At 40.5% G+C, this 22,282-nt stretch overlaps 1 protein-coding gene across 2 annotated transcripts; it reads left to right on the forward strand.

The window, feature by feature from the left end:
• Nucleotides 1-4,713: 4,713 nt before the first annotated feature.
• On the forward strand, nucleotides 4,714-19,253 carry C1GALT1 (core 1 synthase, glycoprotein-N-acetylgalactosamine 3-beta-galactosyltransferase 1). Of its 2 annotated transcripts, none has more exons than XM_027684728.1 (4): nucleotides 4,714-4,921; nucleotides 10,816-11,055; nucleotides 12,773-13,440; nucleotides 14,797-19,253. In XM_027684728.1, the coding sequence occupies exons 2-4, from the start codon at nucleotides 10,833-10,835 to the stop codon at nucleotides 15,004-15,006; spliced, it is 1,101 nt and encodes a 366-aa protein (XP_027540529.1). In that variant the 5' UTR covers nucleotides 4,714-4,921; nucleotides 10,816-10,832; the 3' UTR covers nucleotides 15,007-19,253. The 2 variants fall into 2 exon arrangements, with proteins under 2 accessions (XP_027540529.1, XP_027540530.1); XM_027684729.1 differs by lacking the exon at nucleotides 4,714-4,921 and adding an exon at nucleotides 5,603-5,694.
• The last annotated feature ends 3,029 nt before the right edge of the window (nucleotides 19,254-22,282 follow it).

Consider the following 22,282-nt stretch of genomic DNA (forward strand, 5'->3'; position numbering starts at 1 on the left):
ATAAGAATAAAGAAAGATGCATTTTTCTAAAGTGCTTAAAGAAGGTTTTGTGAGGCTATTTCTACAAATAAATCAGGGTGAGAAAGTAAATTCAGATATGGGAGCCTGGCTATTAGCACACTGATTAGTGGGATTTATGTCCCTGCTAAGTAGCATTCCTTGAGAAAATGCCTGGGCAAGGTAATAGAGTAACACTTGCCAAGTGCCACTTCTAAGGAGCAATATGGACAAGGTTGAGGTTTTGGTCCATCCACCATGCAGCCCTCTGGGAGAATCCCAGTAGACTTCCTAGGCTGTCAGTGCTCCTGCATGCCTTCCCGTCACTTTCCACAGCACTGAAAGTGAGTGTCATTTTCTCAGTTTCATGATACCAAAATCTCATTTCAAGGGCTGCAACACAGCCCTCAACTTACTTTGAATGGTCCCAGGCACTGTTTCATCCCTAGAAATATGGATGTAGCCCAGACCATTCTGAAGTGGGTTTTGGGATAGGTCTGTAAACAGGATAGAAACATTATGACAAGTGCTTTTCTTGCAGAATTTCTGGAATAACCGCCTAATACATTTTGTCTGATACTTCTCATCAAAATAAAAGATGTTTAATATTTTTTTAAATTTTGATAATGAAAAAATTCCCTTTATTTCAAACTTTTAAAAAATGTTCTTTTAAATTTCACATTTTTTTAGCAAGATTCAGTAGTTAATTTCTTATTCTGCCATTCAAAATATATCACTGAAGTTTTTGGCACACACTGAATACTGATCTGGAAGTTCACAATGGCTTGTTTTAAGTCAATTATTTGTTGCAAGCACAAACAGCAGCATAGAGATTGTACAATTGTTTAAATGCAGACAGTACTTCTAACTTCACTGATCAGTAACGTGTATTATTCCACTATTGGGAGTTCCACTATTGTTTGTTCAAGAAATACAGCGAGTAAAGTTCAGTATCATAATAGGATGTCAGACTTTCAGCCACCTGTTGTTCTTACACGTAAAAGAAAGGTGGAGTTATACACTCACGGAATCCCAACAATTTGCATTGGGAGGGACCCAAAAGGCTCATCAAGTCAAACTCTTAAGTGAATGGCCTGTACAGGGATCAAACCCACAATGGTGTTATTAGCACCATGCTGTAACCAACTGAGCTAATCTCAGGGTCTCAGGGTTTATTATATTATATTACACCTTATTTCACACAGTAATCAGATCACGGTAAATAAATTATTTTTACAGCTCCATATATGGTTCTAACTGTTCCAGGAAACCACAGCAGCAAATTAGTGCATCCTGCCCCAAGTCAAGTGGGCAAAGATGTTGGTAAATTGAAACTCCATTCACTTTCCTAAAGGCCTTTGTTCTGTTCTAGGAATTAGGGTAGGTATGTGTAACATGATCTTTATAACTTGATCCAGTCCAGTGTGCCTCCAACTTGTGGGTTCACAAGCGGACACAGAATGAGTAATAGGTTCTTTAGAGAAGAATGGCCTTACTAAATGTGAATAGTCAAGTTAGTGAAGTTTGGTTTTTTTTATAAATAATATTAAGCAAATAAGGTATTCAATTTAATCTGGTTGTCTGACCAAATAGGAGTGAACAGAGAACACAAAAGTAGCTTTCAATCAAAATACATGGAAATTACTCATATAATATTTTCACGGTCTTGCTGATGATTCATAAAAGCAATGGCATAAACAGACTCAATATAAGACCATTTACAATTAAACAAAGTGTTAAGAAAACAAAATGGTGTGTAGAATTTGATCTGGTAAAGCTGATTACTTATCACCCATTAGCTTGTAGAAAGCTAGCTACAGAAGGAAATCACAGTTTCACCGTAGATATTTATTAAAAATCCAATTAAATATTTAAATGTTATGTATGTAGTCAGTGACTTGCCAAATTGCAGAGCCTCACAGCAACTGTTGCATTTTGCCTTCCACCTTAATTTTTTGTCAGCTTTCCTATTTAGAAACCTGTGTTCCCAGACTCCCGTGCATGGAAATGAGGGGAGTCGAGAGCAGTAGCTGATCTGTGAGTGGGCTTTTATGGTTGGTCCATACTACAGAGTGCTCTCAGAGGATGTAGATGTGAAAATGCCCAGACAACTATCTCATGAAGACCTACCTAGTGATGGGCAGAGGGATTAAGGGCCTGCTACCCTGCTTTTGCCCCGCCCCTTTTGGAATCATGCACAAAACAGTCTTTTTGTTGAATATAGCTGGCCCTCCTAAGTAAAGACAGATCTCCTTCTTTTCTCTTTACTGACGTGAAGACCAAAGTGATTGATTTGCTTTTAAATTAAAATACTAGAAATTTAATTTCCCTCTCATTTGTTCCTAGCCACACATGCCAGAAGGTAAGTGATATGAATCTCCTTGACATATTATCAGGATATGATTGTCCCCCACCTCTGGTGGGCATTCTCCGCACCTGAGGAGCCTCCTGTAGCAGTAGTATATTTATATAGAAAGTAACTGTGGTCAAGCAGATCTGAACACCCTGCAAACAAGAGAGAGCACCAGGCCTGCTTCCCCTTTCTGACCCAGAACAAGAATGGCTTTTCCCTCTACGTATCCACCCACAGGCAGTGTGTTATGCAAAGCAGTGCTGAACAGTAGAAGGCGTGGAATTGTTTGCTACCACTGCATATGCAGGAGCACATTTCCTTACTCTGAACGGTAAGAGATTGCTCATCTATCCCTGAGTGAAAAAAAAACCAAAACCAACCAAACAAAACCTGCTTGTATGTGTGGTATGTAAATATCTCCCTAAAATATTAAACAGCCATTACAACGTGGCCAAAAAAGTCACATTTGTTAAAGCAAACTTTATGTACCAATATTAATAGGCAAGCTGTGAGAGACTTTTGTTAAATTACAATACATTCCACCTTCTCTCTTTGAAAATTTCCTTTCAAACTAGCCTAACAGAGACTGAAACAGCTCAATGAACACGTCAGTATGAAAAAAGTGTAGCACTTCATGCATAAATATATGTGTATGTAATATACATGGGATATAGTCCTTGACAGTAGAGCTCCTGTGATGCAAGACCAGGCTTTAGAGTTCACCAAGCAAAATGGAAGTCATGCGTTCAACTCAGACATGCTGCATTATCTGTAGTATAATACAGTTTGAAAACTTCGCTTGATCTATTTCAGAAATTTAATGCATGCCCTGGAAATGGGATGGACAGTACTTCTATCAAAATGTGGTAGGGACAAAAAAAAGGGAAACAAGAAGACAGACATATTTATTTTTTTGGTTTCGCAGACTGCAATTTCCATTGTCGTTTTGTTTATTGTTCATTTTCTTAATGCCAAACAAATTTTCCCCTAGAAGAAATGTGCTCAACTCACTTCTGCCTTTCTTCTATGTTGAAACTAGTTTAAGAAGATACCATTCACCAAATTGCTTGTAATTTTTATTCAAAGTGGGCAGCAAACTGCGGGATGGGGAAGGAATGAGAAACTATGACCTGGAGCTATACGGAACATAGGAGCTTCCTAAACTGGTACAAAAGCCAGAATCTCCTGAATGACATAAGGCTGCACCTTGAGTAGTGGGTCCTTCACTTCAAGAGGGATATTGAGGTGCTGGAGCATGTCCAGAGAAGGGCAACAGGGCTGGGGAAGGGTCTAATGAGTAAGTCATATGGGGAGTGGCTGAAGGAGCTGGAGGTGTTCAGTCTGGAGAAAAAAAAGATCAGGGGAGACCTTATCACTCTCTCCAACTACTTTGAAAGGAGGTTGTTGCAAGGTGGGTGTTGGCCTCTTCTCCCAGGAAATTATCAATAGGACAAGAGGAAATGGCCTCAAAGCTGCACCAGGGGAGGTTCAGGTTGGACATCACGAAGAATTTTTTTCATGGAAAGGTTTGTAACATTGGAATGGGCTGCCCAGGAGATGTGGTGTAGTCGCCATCCCTGGAAGTGTTCAAGAAATGAGTGGATGTGGCACTTAGTGTTACGGTCTAGTTGACGAGGTGAAGATTGGTCAAAGGTTGGACTCAGTCACAGATTATTCTCAGTAGGGAGGGACCCACTTGGATAATAGCATCCAACTCTTAAGTGAATGGCCTGTACAGGGATAGAACTCGTGACTTTGGTGTTAGTAGCGCCATGTCCATATCAATTGAGCTAATCTCAGTGATGTTGGAGGTCTTTCCAACCTAAATGACTCTGTGTAACCTATCATTTAGAGAAAGAGAACTAAAAATAGACATGAAAATAGAAAGGGCACATGCTAAGGGGGTAATTGTTTTGGAGAGAGGGGAGACAGAAGGAAAATACACAGATCTACAGCCATTAAAAGAGAAAGCTACAGTTTGGACTGAGCCCCTGGACAGGCTGAAGGAGGACTGAGAACCATTGGGAGGGAGGAGAAACAGTGAGACATCAAGAGCAGTGTGTGCAGTGACCTCCATTTACAGAAACACTAGGGGCCTTCAGGAGGGACCAATTCTTGTTTGCACGTACCTGCACCCAGTACTTAAGTGCCCCCCCCAAAAAAAAACCCCAAACCCCCAAACAAACCACAACACAAACAGTCTCCCTATTAACTACAGAGATCCATTAACTACCCACTGTTAGCAAAATTCTATCCTTCGGTTACATTTTAATGAAAAACAGCTTTTAAATCTGCAATCCCTCTTATTTAAGAGATTTTTCTTATGGAAAGACATCGAGAGAGAAACGTCAGAGCTGTTGGAAAGGTAGGCAGCGTTAGCACAGGGAGATAAGGAGCGATTGCAGAGGGCTCGGTATCCTAGCAACACCCCTTGCAGTTGCCTAATGGTATTTTGGAAGAGCAGCAGCTCCAGACCGGCTGAAGTGAGGGAATGAGGGGCTGGAGCGCAGCGGAGCTCCGCAGCCCGGCCTGAGCGCCTAGCACAGCCGCTCCCAGGCAGGCAAGAGCAAGGTAACGCGGTGGAAGGGTGGGCGGACAGTGCCCGGGGCATTTCCCTACTGACCGTGCCGGGCATGCACTGCTGGAGCGCCGCGCCGCTCACCGACCCCTGGGCGCCCCGGGGAAGGTGCCGCTCCCCCGTTCCTCCCGCACCCTCCCCTTCCCCTGGCACGTTTTTTCCCCGCACCGCTCGAAGCCCTGACCGAGCCACGGAGCGCGGCAGCTGAGCTGCCCGCCGCTCTCACGCTGCGGCCCCGACCCGGGTCACCCGCCCTCACCTATCGCCGCCGCCGCGCCGGGGCCTCTCCACACGGGAGGCGCCGCTACTCGCGGCCCGGCCCGACAACGTGGCCGCGCTGCCGGCGGACGAGCGGGGCGAGAAGGAAGGGCGGATTCCCGTGCCCGCGGAGGGAACGAAGGAAGGAAGGACACAGCGGGCGGGAGAGACGCGCGCGCTGCCACGCGGCGAAGTCGCCACCGCGACGGAAAAACGGTTAAAAGCGCCCATGCCGGGCCGGCCACGCCCCCCGGGCGCTCTCCGTCCAAGGAGCGGGCGGCGGGGCGGTGCCGCTCCTCCGCCCGCCCCGGGGGCGGGCCCGCAGCGCGGCGTGGCGCGGGGCGGCCGCGGGATGGGGCCGGAGGCACCGGCACCGGCACCGCGGCGCGGGGGGTCCGGCGGGTCCTGCGGCGCGCTCGCCCTCGGCTTCCTGCCCTGCACGCGGCCAGCGGGTGCCCGCGCGCCGCTACGTGGCTGATCGCGCGCAGGGGCCCCGCCGGCCTGCGAGGTGAGGGGGGAGCGGGCGCTGGGCTGGGCCGGGCCGGGCCGGGCCGGGCCGGGGGGGGCGGTCAGGCCTCGGGGGGCAGCGTCCCGCTCGCGGGGGCGACGCGGAGGGAACCTCGGGAGGGGCTCCTCCCTTTGGGGACAGGGCGGGAGAGTGCGGCCGGCGTGTCCCGCCGGCGGCGAGCAGGGAACCCGCGGGTGCGCGGACAGCAGGTGCCCGGCCGCCCGCCGGGGAAGGAGGGGCGCTGGACGAGGGGTCTCCTGGGATGAGCGCCAGTGCCGCGGAGCCCAGCGCAGGCAGCGAGGTGCCTGTGGAGGGGGGAGTCTGTGCTCTTGCCCCCGCAGCGCGACTTCCTGGGCTGACGGCCTGGGCAAGGGCTGGGCTGCGAGAGGTCTAGGAAGCCGCGGGCGCGGGCACATGTTACCGAGGGAGGGCGTTAGCTTTTGGAATGAGGAAGGAGGTTACCAAATCTTCCTTCCCGCGCACCTGTACTTTGGATTGATACGCTTCTGGTTTCAGTGCCGTTGTTGTCCATCTATACTTGGTTTGTATTTTTTGGTAGAAAAAGCAGGATTTTTTTGATGGGAAGAGTTCCTCTCCAAAGAAATGCTCACAGCATTAGATTTTTTTTTTTTTTAAGTGGAAAAGTGTAATCTGTGCTTAGTCGATGGGAAACTGCAGCACCTCACAGTAATTCTCGATGCAGGCAACATTATGTACAACTTGTACATATGTTTTCGTTTTAGAAGTATGTGAATATATAAAGCAGCCAGCAATAAATGTTACTTAGCAAAAGACCTTTCTCGTGCATTGCACACCTAACTACGTTTTTTTCTCCATTTTGACTTAAATTATTCTGATGTGTTGCCTGACTGTTAAGGACATGGTGGTAGAGATCAATTTCATTGCTATTTATGCAGCTCTCAGAGGATATTTAGGTCCTGTTTCATCCTGGGGCCTCAGAGCTTCCCCCTCATTTCCTAACTAAGGGATACAAGAAAGAGTTAGCTGTGTATATAGTTTTAACCACATTTCTCATTGTTGATTCATTAAATCTTAAAGTGATTACAGAATGATACTGGGATAAATATGTGTAAAATTGGAGTTATGTTCTGCATTCTGTAAATTTCAAAATCTCAGATTTGATGGTTGGTTGGTTGGTTGTGGGTTTTTGTTTTTTGGGGTCTTTTTTTGGTTGGTTAGTTGGTTGGGGTTTTTTTGTTGAATGTGTTTCCCCTTTAAACAAGCTCAGAAAGTTACATGATTCAAAGATTGTGTGAAAGTATTAATTTTAAAGGTGGTTGAGTTGTTTCTTATTGGGCATTTGGGAATGAGGCAAGCTCCAGTATCATGTCTTCCTATTGCATGGGTGTTCCCTAAGTTTCCATTGGCTTGGGAAGGTGACTTTAACACACTGTTGTAGCAGAGTGAGAGCAGTAATTTAGATTGACACGTTAAAAAGCTTGTCACCAGGACTGCACAGAGGCACAGCAGCAACAGGAGAGATTCAGTCTCATCAGAGGAAGCAGCCCCTGGTTCTGTCACTGGAGAGCCACCAGCCCCACTGCCCAGGTGTGACGTGCAGCAAGAGAAGTCACCAGGAAGGCTGTCTCGAGCAGCTCACAAGATTGAGGGGGCTAACTGCCTGGAAAATAAGGGACATATTATGGGATTCAGGAGCAAAGTGTGTTGTGACTGTACAGAATTTATGGGGTGCTGAAGGGTGGGTCTAAAGGAAGGAAACAAGTACAGGAAAATAAAAGGATAAGATAAAAGGCCTGGTCAATTGGAAACAAGTGGCTGATCAGTATGTTTGACTGTGCCCTGCCTGTCCTCTTTGCTCGTTAAGCTGCACTTACAACTGTTTTCCTGTACAAGAGGACTTTGTGCTGCATTTATGTGTGCATACTGAGCTCTAAGTGGCAGCAATTGGAGACACACAGTAAGTAGCACATACAATAAGTAGAGACTTGTGTCTGGTGTGCCAGCAACTGGAGACACTGGAGTGAGTGAGAGTCTAAATGCCAGCAGCTGGAGTAGAGACCATAAGTCACAGAGGCTGGTGTGTCGGGAGTGCTCATAACTGGGGACACTGGGGTGCAAGGGTATTGTCTTGGCAAGTATGCCAGTGTGTGATTGCTAGTGAATGTCACTCAGGGTTAGCCAGTGAGTGGAATTAAGAGGCTTGGGAGCCAGGTTTTGAGGCAACTGAAAGTGTGGGACAAGTGCTAGTAAGATCAAAGAGTCTTCAATTTGAGAACAGAGTAGTGCTCCGGGGCCGCTGAGGATCTGGGGTTGGTTCCTGAATAGATTGAGGGTCTGAGACCAGTTACTGGAGGTATCCACATTGTACATATGTGTGTATTCCCCACTAACAAACTTTTGTGCTTGTCAGCTAAGGAGATGAGCAGCATAAGGCCAGACCATGATTGTGTTTGCATGAACACCTCTTTTAGCTATGTTGATCTGTGTGGTCAGCCATGTGTATATCCATCTTTGCATGCATAACTATGGGAATACATCCTCAGCCTGGCTGGATCTGGGGACATAGAGTTGCAGCAGCCTTGTCTTCAGTGGGCTGCCGGGTTCAGCGGTTTTTCTGTAAGCTTGAAGATGTAGAAATCATTGATTCACAAAACTTAAATTTGGAGCCAAATCTAAAATGACTGTTATGTTGTGACAGAATTAAGTTTTCTGTCCAGTTTACTGTTGGAGTTTATAAACATATGGATACACACCCACACACATTTGTAATTATCCAGTCTGTTGGTATAAAATTGATAGAATGATAAGCAGATTATTTTAGATTGAAAACTGTAACTAGAGGCATTTCATATCAAATATGAAGCACAACTACCTACCTACTTTGAGAAATCCTCTTTGTGTGTGAAGTACTGCCAAATCAGCTTCTGATTGACAGAGCATCCAATGTGATGAATGCATTTTTTTATTTTTTAGCATTTCCAATACATTTAATTTTTTCCTAAAGAATCCAATTTAACTTAATTCCATGGTTAAATAAGCCACAGCTATTTTCAGATGGTTTTCTTTTTTTTTCTCTCCAAGCAAGAGTAATGAGTTGTTAGAGCAGATAACTGAAATTGTATGGCAGAGAGATATCTAATATTGAAAAGTAGAACAATGAAGAAAGTGCTGTAGCTACACTGTGTGCATGCATGGGTTTTTATTTTTTTCCTACTTTTAATATGCTGAAGGAAAGCATTGTTTTATTCTGGCCATTTCCCTTTGTGTATTGCAAATTTTGAGGGGACTTTGTGGAAATAATTTTATTACAATGGATCCTTTGCATTCTCAAAGGCTGCTCAAAATCCTCGTGTTTTCTTCTCAATTTAGTGGCGTAAAAGAATAGAAATAAAGCTGGAAACCAAGTAATTTTTTCAAGGCCTGGGTCACAAATGATTATACAGTCAATTTTATACTTTGAGATGTGCTGTCCAAAGGCAATCATTCATCTCCACCAAGATGTAGCACTAAAGTGAGGGAAGACAATATGCGATTAAAAAATTGTATAATGTGCTTTCACAGCTCCTTATCAACCATAGTTATAATCATGTGAATTTTATACAGCCTTTACATTTCTTGATTTTTATTTTGTGCGTCAAGCTGTGTTTTCAGTTTTATTTCTTTTTTCTAGCAGTGCAGAAAGAAAAGCATTATCACGTTACAGCCTCTTCACTCTCAAATGATTTTGATCTGCATATGTGCAGTAAATCTGATGGATTTCTGAAAGTGCCAACCTAGCAACGTGCACACCTGCATTCCGTCCTCTCTGCTTTTCCTTCAGGAGGGTGAAAGGACAGACAGACAGCTGGACTTTTGCATGCATGTTACTGGACAGTGATTCATTCTTGCTTGCTTGGGGACAGCCTGTTTCCGATAGACTGTACAGCCAATGACAGAAGGGGGGGAGCAGGCTAAACAAGTTGTTTTGGTGGCTGCAGCTCTGCTCTGATCAATGGTTTTCATCGATGCTCTGTACGTTCCATAATTTTCTTTTTTTGGCTCCCTAATGCACTTTATTGGGTTCTGCCCGCTGTCATTAATAATGATCCTAAGGGAGGGAACATCATTGACTTGTTTGCAAGGCTCTGGCTTGAATCCAGTATATATTTAGCAGTCAATGTTTTTGTAGTTTAGTCATGACTTATTAGAAAATATCTCCACTCTTTGCAAAGATGAAAAAACCTCAGGCCTCAACAACTTGAAATTGGTTTTCAAGTGTTTAATATATTAAAATTCATACTTGTTTTGGATGTATAAAACTCCCTTTATGCAGACATACATGCTGATTTGGTTTAATAAAAAATGGTCACCCAAATCCTTTAGTTTCTGAGGAGCAAGGGTGTGGCTGAAATGCAGGGGGTTTTTTATTACTGGAATACAAGTTTTTGATGTGTAAAAGAGGCCTTAAGGCTGATGCACTTGCTTCTCTTCATTTTAAAAATGGGTGTTTCTGTATGAAAATTCAGATGTCATCTTACTCTTTCTTCTGAAAGTCTATCCTCACTAATTCCTAAAAGTTTAAGGAAAACTGCCCTAATTTGGAAATAGATTTGCTTTTATAATCTTCAAAACCTACTTGTGATTGACATCTGCTAAAGAATTCCTGTAATGTATTTACTCTTGGAATTTTAAGAACACCTCATGATCATGCTGTATCTTGACCTGTAAATTGCTGTAGATCATCATCTTTTAGCTCATAGAAGATTTAGGTATTGCATTTTAAAGCGCGGTTTCGTGGGATGAAGAGAATAAAAAAGTCAACATATACTATAGTTTTATAAAGCTACTGCACTTCAACATATACATTCTTATATCAATGTCATATAAATAAAATGAGTAGGTTTTTTTATGTACAGCCACTTCTATGATTTATTACTGTCCTTTCTAATTTTAAGATAAGGAATATATGATAGGCCTTTCACACTAAACTTATCAATGGATGTACAATGGATGTGCATAAACTTCTGTGTGAGCTCACGGGAGCTGAATCTGAGCTAGAACTTAGTTTGCTGCTTTCAGAGATTTAGTCCTTGATTTTTTTTGGATTTAATTTCTGTGTTAAGCTTTAAGCTTAGTGTATTTTTCATTTGGTTTTTACAGTGTCTTACCTTCAGGAGATGGCCTCTTCTAAGTCTTTGATGAACCTTCTAACCTTCACTTTTGGATCAGCAATAGGATTTTTCATCTGCTATCTTCTGTTTAGCATTATACTAGAAGAACAAGTTAAGATCCAGCCTCATGTTCTTCACAATGATCCACATGGTCAACACTCAGCAGATATTGATAACAATCAGTTGCAAGGACAAATGAATTTCAATGCAGATGCTGGACAGCATAAAGGTATTTTGTTACACCTGGCTAGTGAGATAATGTGCTTCCTTTTCATGCATTGCAAAATGCTGCTTTCTTCACTGCCAAGAATTTGTATGAATCATTTTCTTTTACTTTCCCCATGTTCAGGTTGTATCTAAATAACTTTGTTCTCTTGAGGTTCTACTGAACCTCGTTTTCTTTGTTTACATTTTTATGACAGTAGTGATTTTTTTTTCCTGTGAGTCCAACTGTTTGTCCAACTTTTGTATCCAGACTTGTTTGTAGCAGTAACTTCTGAAATGAAATACTGACGTCAAATGACAGTTTTACCAAGCAGATATATTTGCTGGCATTATAGGTATGGCTGAATTGCTTTTTAGCCATAAGGAACTAATTTTGCACTGCTTTTAAATTTTGATCTAACCTCTAAGATAAAGCTATAAAAAAAGAAACTCACTTTTTGATGTGATTAGTAAAACATGGAATTGGAGCTGGGAGGGAGGACGGAGGGAGTCACTGTGGGCATGGCTTGCCAAGCTGATTATGCAGCAGTCCAAGCATACTTTGCTGTTTGCAGTCAAAGCCAGATAAATTCTCTTGCACTCTGATTATTTTTATTTTTTCAGAGAAGGTAGACCCTTCAGATACTTCAGGACTACTTTTATATTTGACATATCTCATTAAATAAGTTCATTCTAAATCCTAAATACAGATAGTTTTTGAGTAGGGGCAGCTTGGATGAGAAAAATTGCACTGTAATGCATATGCTGAAGATGTTAGTAAATAGTTGGTTATTTAAACATATTTAAACTCTGAACTTTGTAAGAGGAGTTTGTGAGTGTTTCACATTGTTACAAATGTGAGTAGCACATTGTTACAAAGAAATCTGATCTGTAGTTGCATAAAGTGTAAGCAGGAATATTTTATGGTACCAGTTATGCAGATCTTACTCTCTGTGAAATATTCTTTTACAAGAGTTAAAATCTTTGTGTATGTATCAAGTGAATATGTTTCTTTGTGGGAAATGAATGCTTTGGCAGCTTGAAAAATGTTATATTACGCACCTCAGGTAACTGTTTATTCTGCTGGACTGTCTGCAAATAAAAACATTTTAGGACAACAATAATACTAGTTTCATAGTATCCTAACTTATTTAATCTGTTTGGGGTTTTTTTTTACAAATAAGATTTAATTTGGTTCGGTAATAAATTATTTCTGGCTTACCATCTGCTTTGTTCTTGAAAAATATGTTGCTGTTTTAGAAATATTCATTAGGCTTTGTTAGTTAAGGTGAATATATGTAAAAAAGCTTATTAGCTTTTTGGCCTTTCTATGTTTTAATCATTAAGTAGTGTTCACTGTGAATAGCAAAAATATTTTAAATTTTCATTAGTCCTCCAAACACCATAAAGAGGTTGCTTCTGAACAGCTTTTATATAGAAATCAAGTTTTGCTAAAGCCACACTTCCCTGAACAGATACTCATTTTGATATAACTCTTATGCTGTCCTTTATCCTGTGAAGTTGAAGTAGCTTTAAGAATTTTAGTGTCTTGGTTTTTAGTCTTGCTCGTTTCCTTCTGAAATCTAACACTGAGTTAATGAACTGGTACATTTGGAATCAAAAGCCTCTTTTCTGTCTACATGTTTTTTCTGATCTGGAAACAGAATATCTGGGGGGAGATTGCTCCTAGTTTGTTTTGCAATCAAGTCTAATACTGTTTTGCAACTTTCCTCTTTTTTTAGATGAGGATAAAAATATTGCAGAGGGGCTGTATCAGAAGGTGAAAATACTGTGTTGGGTCATGACTGGACCTCAAAATCTAGAAAAGAAAGCCAAGCATGTTAAGGCCACTTGGGCTCAACGCTGTAATAAAGTGCTTTTTATGAGCTCTGAAGAAAATAAAGACTTCCCAACTGTGGGCCTAGAAACCAAAGAAGGCAGAGACCAACTGTACTGGAAGACTATTAAAGCTTTTCAGTATGTATATGACCATTATTTTGATGATGCTGATTGGTTTATGAAAGCAGATGATGATACATATGTTATATTGGACAATTTGAGATGGCTTCTTTCAAAATACAGTCCAGAACAACCAATATACTTTGGAAGAAGATTTAAGCCTTATGTGAAGCAGGGCTACATGAGTGGAGGAGCAGGGTATGTTCTGAGCAAAGAAGCTCTGAAGAGATTTGTTGCTGCATTTAAAACGAATAAATGCTCTCATAGTTCCTCTATTGAAGATCTAGCACTAGGAAAATGCATGGAGATCATTAATGTGGAAGCAGGAGATTCTAGGGATACAAGTGGTAGAGAAACCTTTCATCCCTTTGTTCCAGAACATCACTTAATCAGAGGATATCTACCAAAAACATTCTGGTACTGGAATTACAATTACTATCCTGCTGTAGAGGTAAGTCCTTAGGTACTCATTTTGTGAAGTGTATCTTAGGATGTGTATGAGCATGTGATGTGTTAATTAGCAGTTTAATAGCAGCTCAATATATTTTAGAAATGAAGATTTTTTTTGTGACATCCTCTGATACGCATATGTGGAGATGTGTTAAATACACTAATCAACTAAAGTTGATGCTAAAAAGTTAATGTTCCAGAAGAGGTAGTGAATCTTAAACTATTATTGCTGTTTTGCTGTGTTTTATGGACAGCAAAAAATTGTGAAACCTTTATGACGCGTTTGTCAAGTGTCACCACTAGTATTGTCCTTGCAAAGTTACTGTTTTGTTCCCCCATATCTCACACAAAGTGTTCCTAGCTTCTCAACCCAACTTGAACTCTGCACTGCACTACCTGCCCTGCCCTCACTTTTTTATTGAAAGTTGTTAAAATGTACATGTAAGTGAATTGCATTGAAAAAAATGCAGAAGAATAAACATTGCCTGGTATGGAAATAAAAACATGACTCAAACAAGGAAATATGATCAGATTTCCTTGTATAGTTGTATTGGACTCTACTCCCTTCTGTAGAAATGAAGGCAACCATAAGAGCTGGCAAAACTTTTTTTAATTCTTTTGTTGTAGCATCAAAAATAGCATTTACAAATGGAAACATTCTTACAGGAAGAACTTCAGGACTCTCCATTATGTTCCACATCTGAAATTTCCAGGGTCAAAAAAAAAAAGCATGGGTAGGGGAGCAGTTATTTTTTTTCAGAGAGCTTCGAGAATAGCATAGGTGGAAAAATTCAAGGACAGGATTTGGGATTTTTTACACATTAAAGCTGAAAAAAAGAGAGTCTAGTTTTTTTAGTGGATTCTTTTCATTGGAAAGCAGCATCTATTTTTATACTTGTATTCAGGAGCTAGAGTGTTTCTGTAGCTTAAACCAGCTATGATATACTGTATTTAGTGTGCCAGGATGCAACAGCTTTAGCTGTGGCTGCAGTGTACAGGTAGCTGAGCTGTGGACAGTTCCATCTGTAACTGATCCATAATGGAAGTCACCAATTTGATTTGTCCTGTCATATTTGTCTCATATCAAAGCCTCTGACATTGATGAGGGCAGCCAGTTTTTTCGCTGGCTTGATCACAGAAGCAGAAGACTTTGTCAGCTTTATTTTGAAAAGATGCTGTGGCAGATATGTCTGGTACATTTTGCTTGCCTAACATTAAGTTTTGAAGTATATATGTAACTGATGATAGTGAATTTCCTACCATTAAATCACGTATTTCTTTGAATTCTCCCTGAATCCATGGTCCAGGGCATGCTTTGCAGTTCTTGGTGATTATTTTGCCTTGTTTTGTGTTTCAGGGTCCTGGATGCTGCTCTGATCTAGCAGTTTCATTCCATTATGTTGATTCTGTGACTATGTATCATTTGGAATATTTGATTTATCATCTTCGTCCATATGGGTATTTGTATCGGTACAATCCTGATTTGTCAAAGAATCCAGAAGAGCAGAGCAAAAATGAAGCACTGGAGGATAATGAAAAGCTAAAGCAAAAAATTTCTGAGAGATAATTGGACTTTGAAGAAACCAAAAAGAAGCCAGTACAAGGAGTAAGAGTCTCCTCAAACTCGTGCATGAAGCTTGTGGACTGAAATTTCTCCTGGCAATTCTTATTTCAAAAATCAAGTTGGCAGTACTTCCTGTCACACTGTGTTCAGTAGAGTCTGGTGCTGGCTCTGACTGTTTGTGAGAGTGTTACCTTGGAGCCCCAAAGATTTGGGGCCCTAAAGCTGTGAAATAGGAGATTGTTCTTTTACACTAATACCTGGAAGAATTTGTATAAAAAACATAGTGGATGGGTTCACAGATAATCATACAGTACTTCTGTTCCTTTTTCTGTTCTCCTCTGTTTCCTCTCTGTTCAGTCAATTTTAATACTCGAAATTGGATGCTGCTCAGTCAAACACTTCATGATGGCTTTCTCTAGTGTTACCAACATCTTGAAGATACTTTGTGTATCTTGCCCTAAAAGGAAGGGAGAGGCACAATAGTAAGAGTCTCAAGTCTGCTTTGCCTTAACAACAGACTAGTTATTATGAATAGGCAGAAATTCAGACACAAGATTAATCTGAGTTGTTTCAGAAATGGTATTCACTGCTGTGAGTTAGTTTTAAAAATTTTAAGTCTCTTGTACAAAACAATATGAAGTTGGATCACTACTGTTTTAAGGGGAAACCTAGAAATAGTTACTGTTGTTTAAGTTGCTGAGGTGATCCAAGCTGCTTACATATTTGCCTGTGGCTTTTTTTTTTTCTCTTATTAACTCATCCTGTTGGTTGAATGGAGATAAAAATTAATCTGAGTATTTCTCAACATAAGGTAGATGCTTTTTGAAATAGAAGTCTGTCTTCCATCCCACATTCTAGGTAAACCGGAAAGAATAGTATCTTAGCAAAGTTACAGTGGCATTGTAACAACCTGGTTTCAGCCACTATTATAATTAGTTTGTTTCTGTTTAATTTTCACATCACTGTACTTAGAGATTAAAATTTTCAGATACGAACAAGTCCTATTCTAAAACTGCAGGAAAGCCAGTTTATTTGGCTGAAGTACTTAATTGCACTTTTCTGAACATTTTTTTCTCCGCTTAAAAAATTTCTTCTGTATCTGCTTCTTGTACCCTTTTTCAGTACAAATTGGTAAATGATCCTTATTTTGCTCTTTCTGAAGCTGAAGCATATAGTAATTCAGGTAAGCCAGCCTGAATGTAGGAATCTTTCAAAGTGCATTAACTTTCTCCACTATTTCATAAGTATCTCTGCCTCTTAACTGGAAACACTTTCTTGGTGTGGGACAAAATAGGTGTTTTAATTACTGAATTTTTTTCAGAGGCCAAACCTATGTTTTATAGATTTAACATAAAACTTTCTGGTTTTCTCCTTTTCAAATTGAGTGAATAGCAGTATGGGGGGATGGGATTAAGCATGACATGTAATGTGTCTTTATTCCACACTTGAACAAAAGTTTCTTCATGTTTTTATTACTTTTCACCTTCATCATATTGATGAATTTGGACATAACCTAATTACCTCCAGTCATTGTTTTGGAAAGGGCACATACTGGTAGCAGACAGCCTTAATTACTACTGCTGTCCTTCAGGATGTTCCTGGAAGAAGGTGTTACCATAAAGTACTGGATTTTTTTTTTTAAGGTAATTCTAGTACAGATTGAGGTTCTGTCTGTTGTCCAACAGTAAAGTCATGACTTCCTTTCTGACCATTGCTCTGCAACAATGGTAATTACTGAAACAGCTCACAGTGTTGAAATGCTGCATACATCTTCTCTGCCTGAATGTAGGCTGAATTCATATAGTATTAATTAAACAAATAGTTCTTGCAGGGTTGAATCTGTTGGTCTTTCATAAGCAGGACTGCCTCTGAAGTACTGATAGGGACATGAGCTTTATTTTATGTTCATTGACTTTAGCAGAAAATTATAACTGCATTGATTAAAAAAGGAAGAAGTTTCCAGTTTGCTCTAGTCAGAGGGATGCTTGTCCACAGGACAGTGGATGTTACCATGCTGAGAGGGGCTTCTTTTTGTAAGCTAAATGTTTATCCCATGTGCAGCACAAACCAATCATATTGTGAAATCCATATGGAATTGGTAACTCCAGTGGCATTGTTCAAACATGCAGTTAAAATATTAAGAATAATTAAGGAAGGTATAAAATGAAATCAAGATCCCAACCTAATCTCTTTGTAAATTCAGCCCATGTAGAAGAGCTACTGAACTACTGTACAGTTCCTTTATTCCTGATTTCTTCCTCAGTTCATCCGTGGGGATTAAAAGATTTTCTACCACAGCAGGCAGAACTAATCCTGCATATTTTCTGCAGATTTTTGTCATATGTTTGCCCTGTGCTGCCTTATGAAACAACATCATTTTCTCTTCATGTTCCTTACTATCCTGACTATCCTGACTCTGGCTTTGCAGTTTCATCCTGCATAAGTCTCAGGTGGACAGGAGGAAGCAGGTAGTGGGATATTTAAAGTTCACACAGGTTGTTTGCTGAGGTGGCAAGGTAAACCAGCCACTGTTGAGGTCCTGGTGAAGCCTTTTCTCAGCAGCAGTTCTAATTCTTATCTGCGGCCCAGCTGGGGCTTGTAAGTTTAGCAGAGCAGGGCAGGAATATCCCTTTCCACAAAACATGCAGGACCTCAGAGAGACTGGAAAAACAAAGAGACAAGTTCCATTTCTGAGGGGAAATAAGGCTAAGGACATACTACCTTGTGGTAAGTGGGTGTCCTGTCTGGAGAAACGAGTAGCCTTTTCTTCAAATGTCCATTCTTGCTTTGTTTTAAAGTGTCCTTGTGCATAGACCTCTGAATCTATTTCTTTTGCCTTTTTAACAGCACTACAAAGAATTTTGTTTCCTTCCAGACAAGGTAGAAAAGTATCGGGTTTTACATTCTGTGATTATAACAGAGGCCTGTTGTTTGCTGTTGAACTGTATTGCCATAACCATGAGCTGATACCTCTGGAATAATTGGTTTGTATCTCACTGCCTTCAGAAGTCTCAGTAGACAAGATTGGAATGTGAACAGTTAGTATAGTTTTCATGTACAATACTATGCTACTATTGGTAGTTTGTTATTTCACTCTCAGGTCTTTGTGCTTTGAGAAAGTATTTATTGAGTTTGAGCGTTTTTGCAGCCCAAGGAAGGCTGTATTTCAGGTGGAGAGACTTTCTGAAGCACAGCAACATGGACTCACTTAGGCCATGCAGGTTATTGCTCTCTGGTTTGGTTTGGTTTTGTTTCTGAAAGAGATCTCTTCATTTTATAAAACCTAAAAGCACTGTAGTGATTTAAATGATCCATTTAAAAATTTTGAACTTTTTTCGTAAAATTACTGGGCAGTGGATGTGGAAATGTCTCTTAGTGTGACAGAGTAACATTTTAACCTTGTATTAAGTGCTTTTCAGTTCACAAAGATTGAGAATGCCAAGAAGTTACCTCCTGATCACTGTTCTTAATCAGTGGAGAATATTAATCTTGGTTTGCAGAAAAAGACCAATTTTAATCTTCTTTCACTCCCAATTCATTTTTGCAGTCTGTATTGGTCTTGTTTAAGAGTTTACACACTGATGATGTTAATACCTTTTCTCATTTTGTGGAAGCTCTTTTCCCAGTACCTTTTGCCTTTAAGGACACTTTGTTTTGCTTTGGTGGGGGTGTATATTAAAAATGACTTTTTCTTCACATGTTGCCATTTGTTCTGTTTTGCTTCCAGAATTATAAATTTCAGTGAGTAGCTGATAGAGTAGCTCTTACGAACAGTTTGTTATCTGAGCAGAGTGTTTTGCCTTTGTACGACAGAAAAGTGTGGGTTATTTCTCTGCTGTACCTGCTACTGATACTGATAGTGCACGCACAGATGAAAATGGATTCCTCAATACAGGACCACTGGGAAAGGCAGTTTTGTCCTTTTTCTGTCAAGAAATTGTCTGTGGAACTCCAAAAGTGTAATTTGCTTTGTTCTACCATACTGTATTTAAAATACTCCACAAATGTTATTAATAGTCTAAAAGAATTGAATCTTGCTGCTGGACAGTATACTCCACTTAAAACCTGTGAATGTTTCACTTTGCAGTTATGGGTAGTTGTGTTCCTAATGGTAGATAAAAGTTGGTGACTTGTCTGGAATGATCACCATAAGGATTTGTTTCTTAAATACCTTCTTTGAAGTGCCTTTGACCAATTTTTAGCATCAAAATTAAGTTGAGAATTGAATAAATAAAATAAGTTATCTCATACACAGTTCATGTCTGTCTTCATTTCCCTTCCTGCATGCTAGCTGTGTGGTATAGCAGCACAGTTTAGCCTAATAAAAACATTCTTACTTTTTTTTTTTGGATGGGTACAGGAAATGAAAAAAGATTCTCACACTTGCTATGATTCTGTGATTCCATATTTATGCTATTAACAAATAGCAAGCTACCTTCAAAACAAAGATAGTAATTTTTTAAGTGTTAAATAAGTATTTTTTAAGTGCTAGTCCCAGATTCACATAAGCAGGTAGTTGTTTCTGCATTGTCCTAATTTTTCAGTGTCTCCATGTTATTACAGAGTCCTGAGTGAACTGACTACAGCTGATACCTCAAAGATAAAGCAAAACTGTTCAAAATTAACCACCTTTTTCTTTTTTAAAATGATTTATTTTTTCAGTGACCCTCTTATTTCTGAAAAAAAAACCTATTAAGATTTAAATGTTGTGCTTTCTAACCTAGATGTTTATGCAGAATAGTATTCAGCGGTAAAGAATATCACACTTGGGCAGATGGGAGGTGTCTTGACGTCTAGAATGCTGGTTATTGGATAAGGTGTAGGCACAAGCACAGTACAGCTGTGTGTTGTTATCTTAAGCACTGCAATAGACCCTGCTAATACTATTAACCTGAATTAATTAGCTGTTTCATTTCAAAGTACAGGAAGTGGGTGACAACCAATTAAACTGTGCTCAAAAGCTGGGATATTTCAGCTAAGGAACAAGAGCCAGTTGAATAGACGATAAAAGCTCCTCTTGAGTTTCAGGCACGGGTTATGTTTTTATGTGGTGCTGCTGTAACTTTCAAACTCTCAGGATCAAACTACACCCAGCACATTGCAGGGCAGAGCAAAAGCTATAGCTGCTACTCTGGACAAAGAGTGTTTTGCAAGTGTGGGTTTGCTTTGCTTGCTCTTTTTGTTTTTATATTCGTATGTAACAGACACCACCTATTTGATTACCAGAAGCTGTAGACACAGTCAAATATCTTTAAAAGTGAGCTCCTGTAGCCAGCTCACTTACAGAAAGCTTAACTGGCTCAAGGGAATTTTCCTAGAGTTCTTCCCTGTGCACTAGTGCCAACTAAAAGGTGATTTAAGTAAACATCTTACACCCCGGAACTGCTAAGTTTGTTCTAAGCTGCAAGGAAGATAAGCCTGTGTATTGTTCATCCTGGCTCTCGCTGCAGAATGTTTAGCAGCCTTTCTTCCTTTCTGACAGTTTCACCTTCATGAGGCCCTTCCGTGAGTTCCAGAAATTTGGTGATGAGGGGTTTATTCTGACAACTGTATGAGGAGTAAGTGAGAAAATCAGAGCCCTGCAGTGAACACTTTCATTGTTCCACACATAAAGAAATTTAACATAGACTTGGGAAAACAGATGGATCGTGGGATCTCACTTTTAGGTTAGAATGATATTTGGCATTTATAAAGGAAAATATTCAGAAATGTAGCCTGAGCTCTTCATTTTTTCAGTTTTCTAATATATATTCCTGCAAGACTGCTTAAAACGCCAATAAAAATAAGCTGTAAAGATGCTCTTATCACTGGTTAGTAAAAAAATATGGCAGGAAGGCTACTTTTATGTATGCTTTTGTTAACACTGGAATTTGGATCTGATGTGGTTTTGAGCTGTGACCCACAAGCTCTCCTTTTAACTCTTCAGACTCCCTCAGCCCAGTTCTGTTGTGTATAACACTCCACCTTTGTGGTGAAAGTACAAGACAGAAGTACAGTCTCTTCTTCCTCCCCCAAAAATGCTTTTCTGTTTTACTGGGGAGGCTGAAGCCTCAAGTGCCAGAGTCTGCACTGTACTGACCAAAATGTCACACCTCAGTGTCCCAGTTCTACCTGGGGCTTCTCTCATGTGTTACACAGCTCTGGGGATGAGAAAGTGTCAATTCTTTTGCCGTATCTAAGGTGTAACTTCTTTGGAGGTGTGATTTGTCTTTTAAACCTTCCCATTTTCTTCCCCTCCTCTTTTCTCCTTTCCTTTTCCTGTCAGTAGTTTCACCACCTGCTCTGCAAAGTGCCTTTTGAGGAGTATGTGGTACCAGCTGGAGCACTGTCATGTTCACACTCCAGAGCGGCGGCAGCTCTGCAGGTCTGTACATGAGATGGTACAATGCCTTCAGTAAACTTATGGACTTACAGCAGGTTTTAAAATCAGCTTAAAGCTGATCACTTCCAAAGCAAGAGCTGGAACCAGGTTTTATCATTTCGAGATGGGGGTTTCACAGTAATGGTTTTTAAATAAGAAGTTGATGTGACCAGCTTGCTTATTTCCTCTAATTTAAACTCTAAAACTTTACTTGAGTAGGTATGCAAGTTTGCAGTAGTATTCCGGAGTTGTACAAAACTAAACTGGTTTGTGCGCGCGCGCGTGTGTGTGTAGCCATCACTTTGGCATCTTAAAGCAAAAAAGGCTGCTTTGCTTCTTTGAATTTCTAACCTGGCTTCCAGCAATGCCTTGCCTTCTGATTCTTTTCTGCTCTTAGGATAAGATCCTAACTGACTGCAAGGAAAGGAGCTTGGTAAATAGCTTCAATCATGTGAAGAACCAGATCAGCCTCCTGGTGCTGCTGTTTCCTAATTCCCTCCTGAGTTTTCAGTGTTCCCCAACAGCTGCTGGATCCTGCATGGTCTCAGGTAGTCAAGGTTTTCACTCTTCTTCCTCTGTCTAAGAACTGATCAGAAAGACTTAGATATTAATGTGCACGAGTACCCTACAGCTTTAAAACCTCAGACTACTAATTTTTTTGTTTTTTTTTTTCACTGTCCCACACGAATTCTTAACTGGGAATCAACCAAACGTTGTGCTCTTCAGTGCTGTCATCCTGCTCCCTGCCCCTGGAGATGGAGAGCCTAACATTTAAGACAAATGTTAACTTAGGGCCAAATCCTGAGTACTTGGTAGAAATCAAAACAAATAGATATGTCTCAAATTTTTTTTAAATGAATGTTTTATTAATCAAGTTACACTAAATATGGTAGTACTGTTAAATGTCTGTTCTCTGAC

This window comes from Neopelma chrysocephalum, unplaced genomic scaffold (genome assembly GCF_003984885.1).
Source record: "Neopelma chrysocephalum unplaced genomic scaffold, ASM398488v2 Primary Assembly neopelma1_67, whole genome shotgun sequence".
NCBI lineage: Eukaryota > Metazoa > Chordata > Aves > Passeriformes > Pipridae > Neopelma > Neopelma chrysocephalum.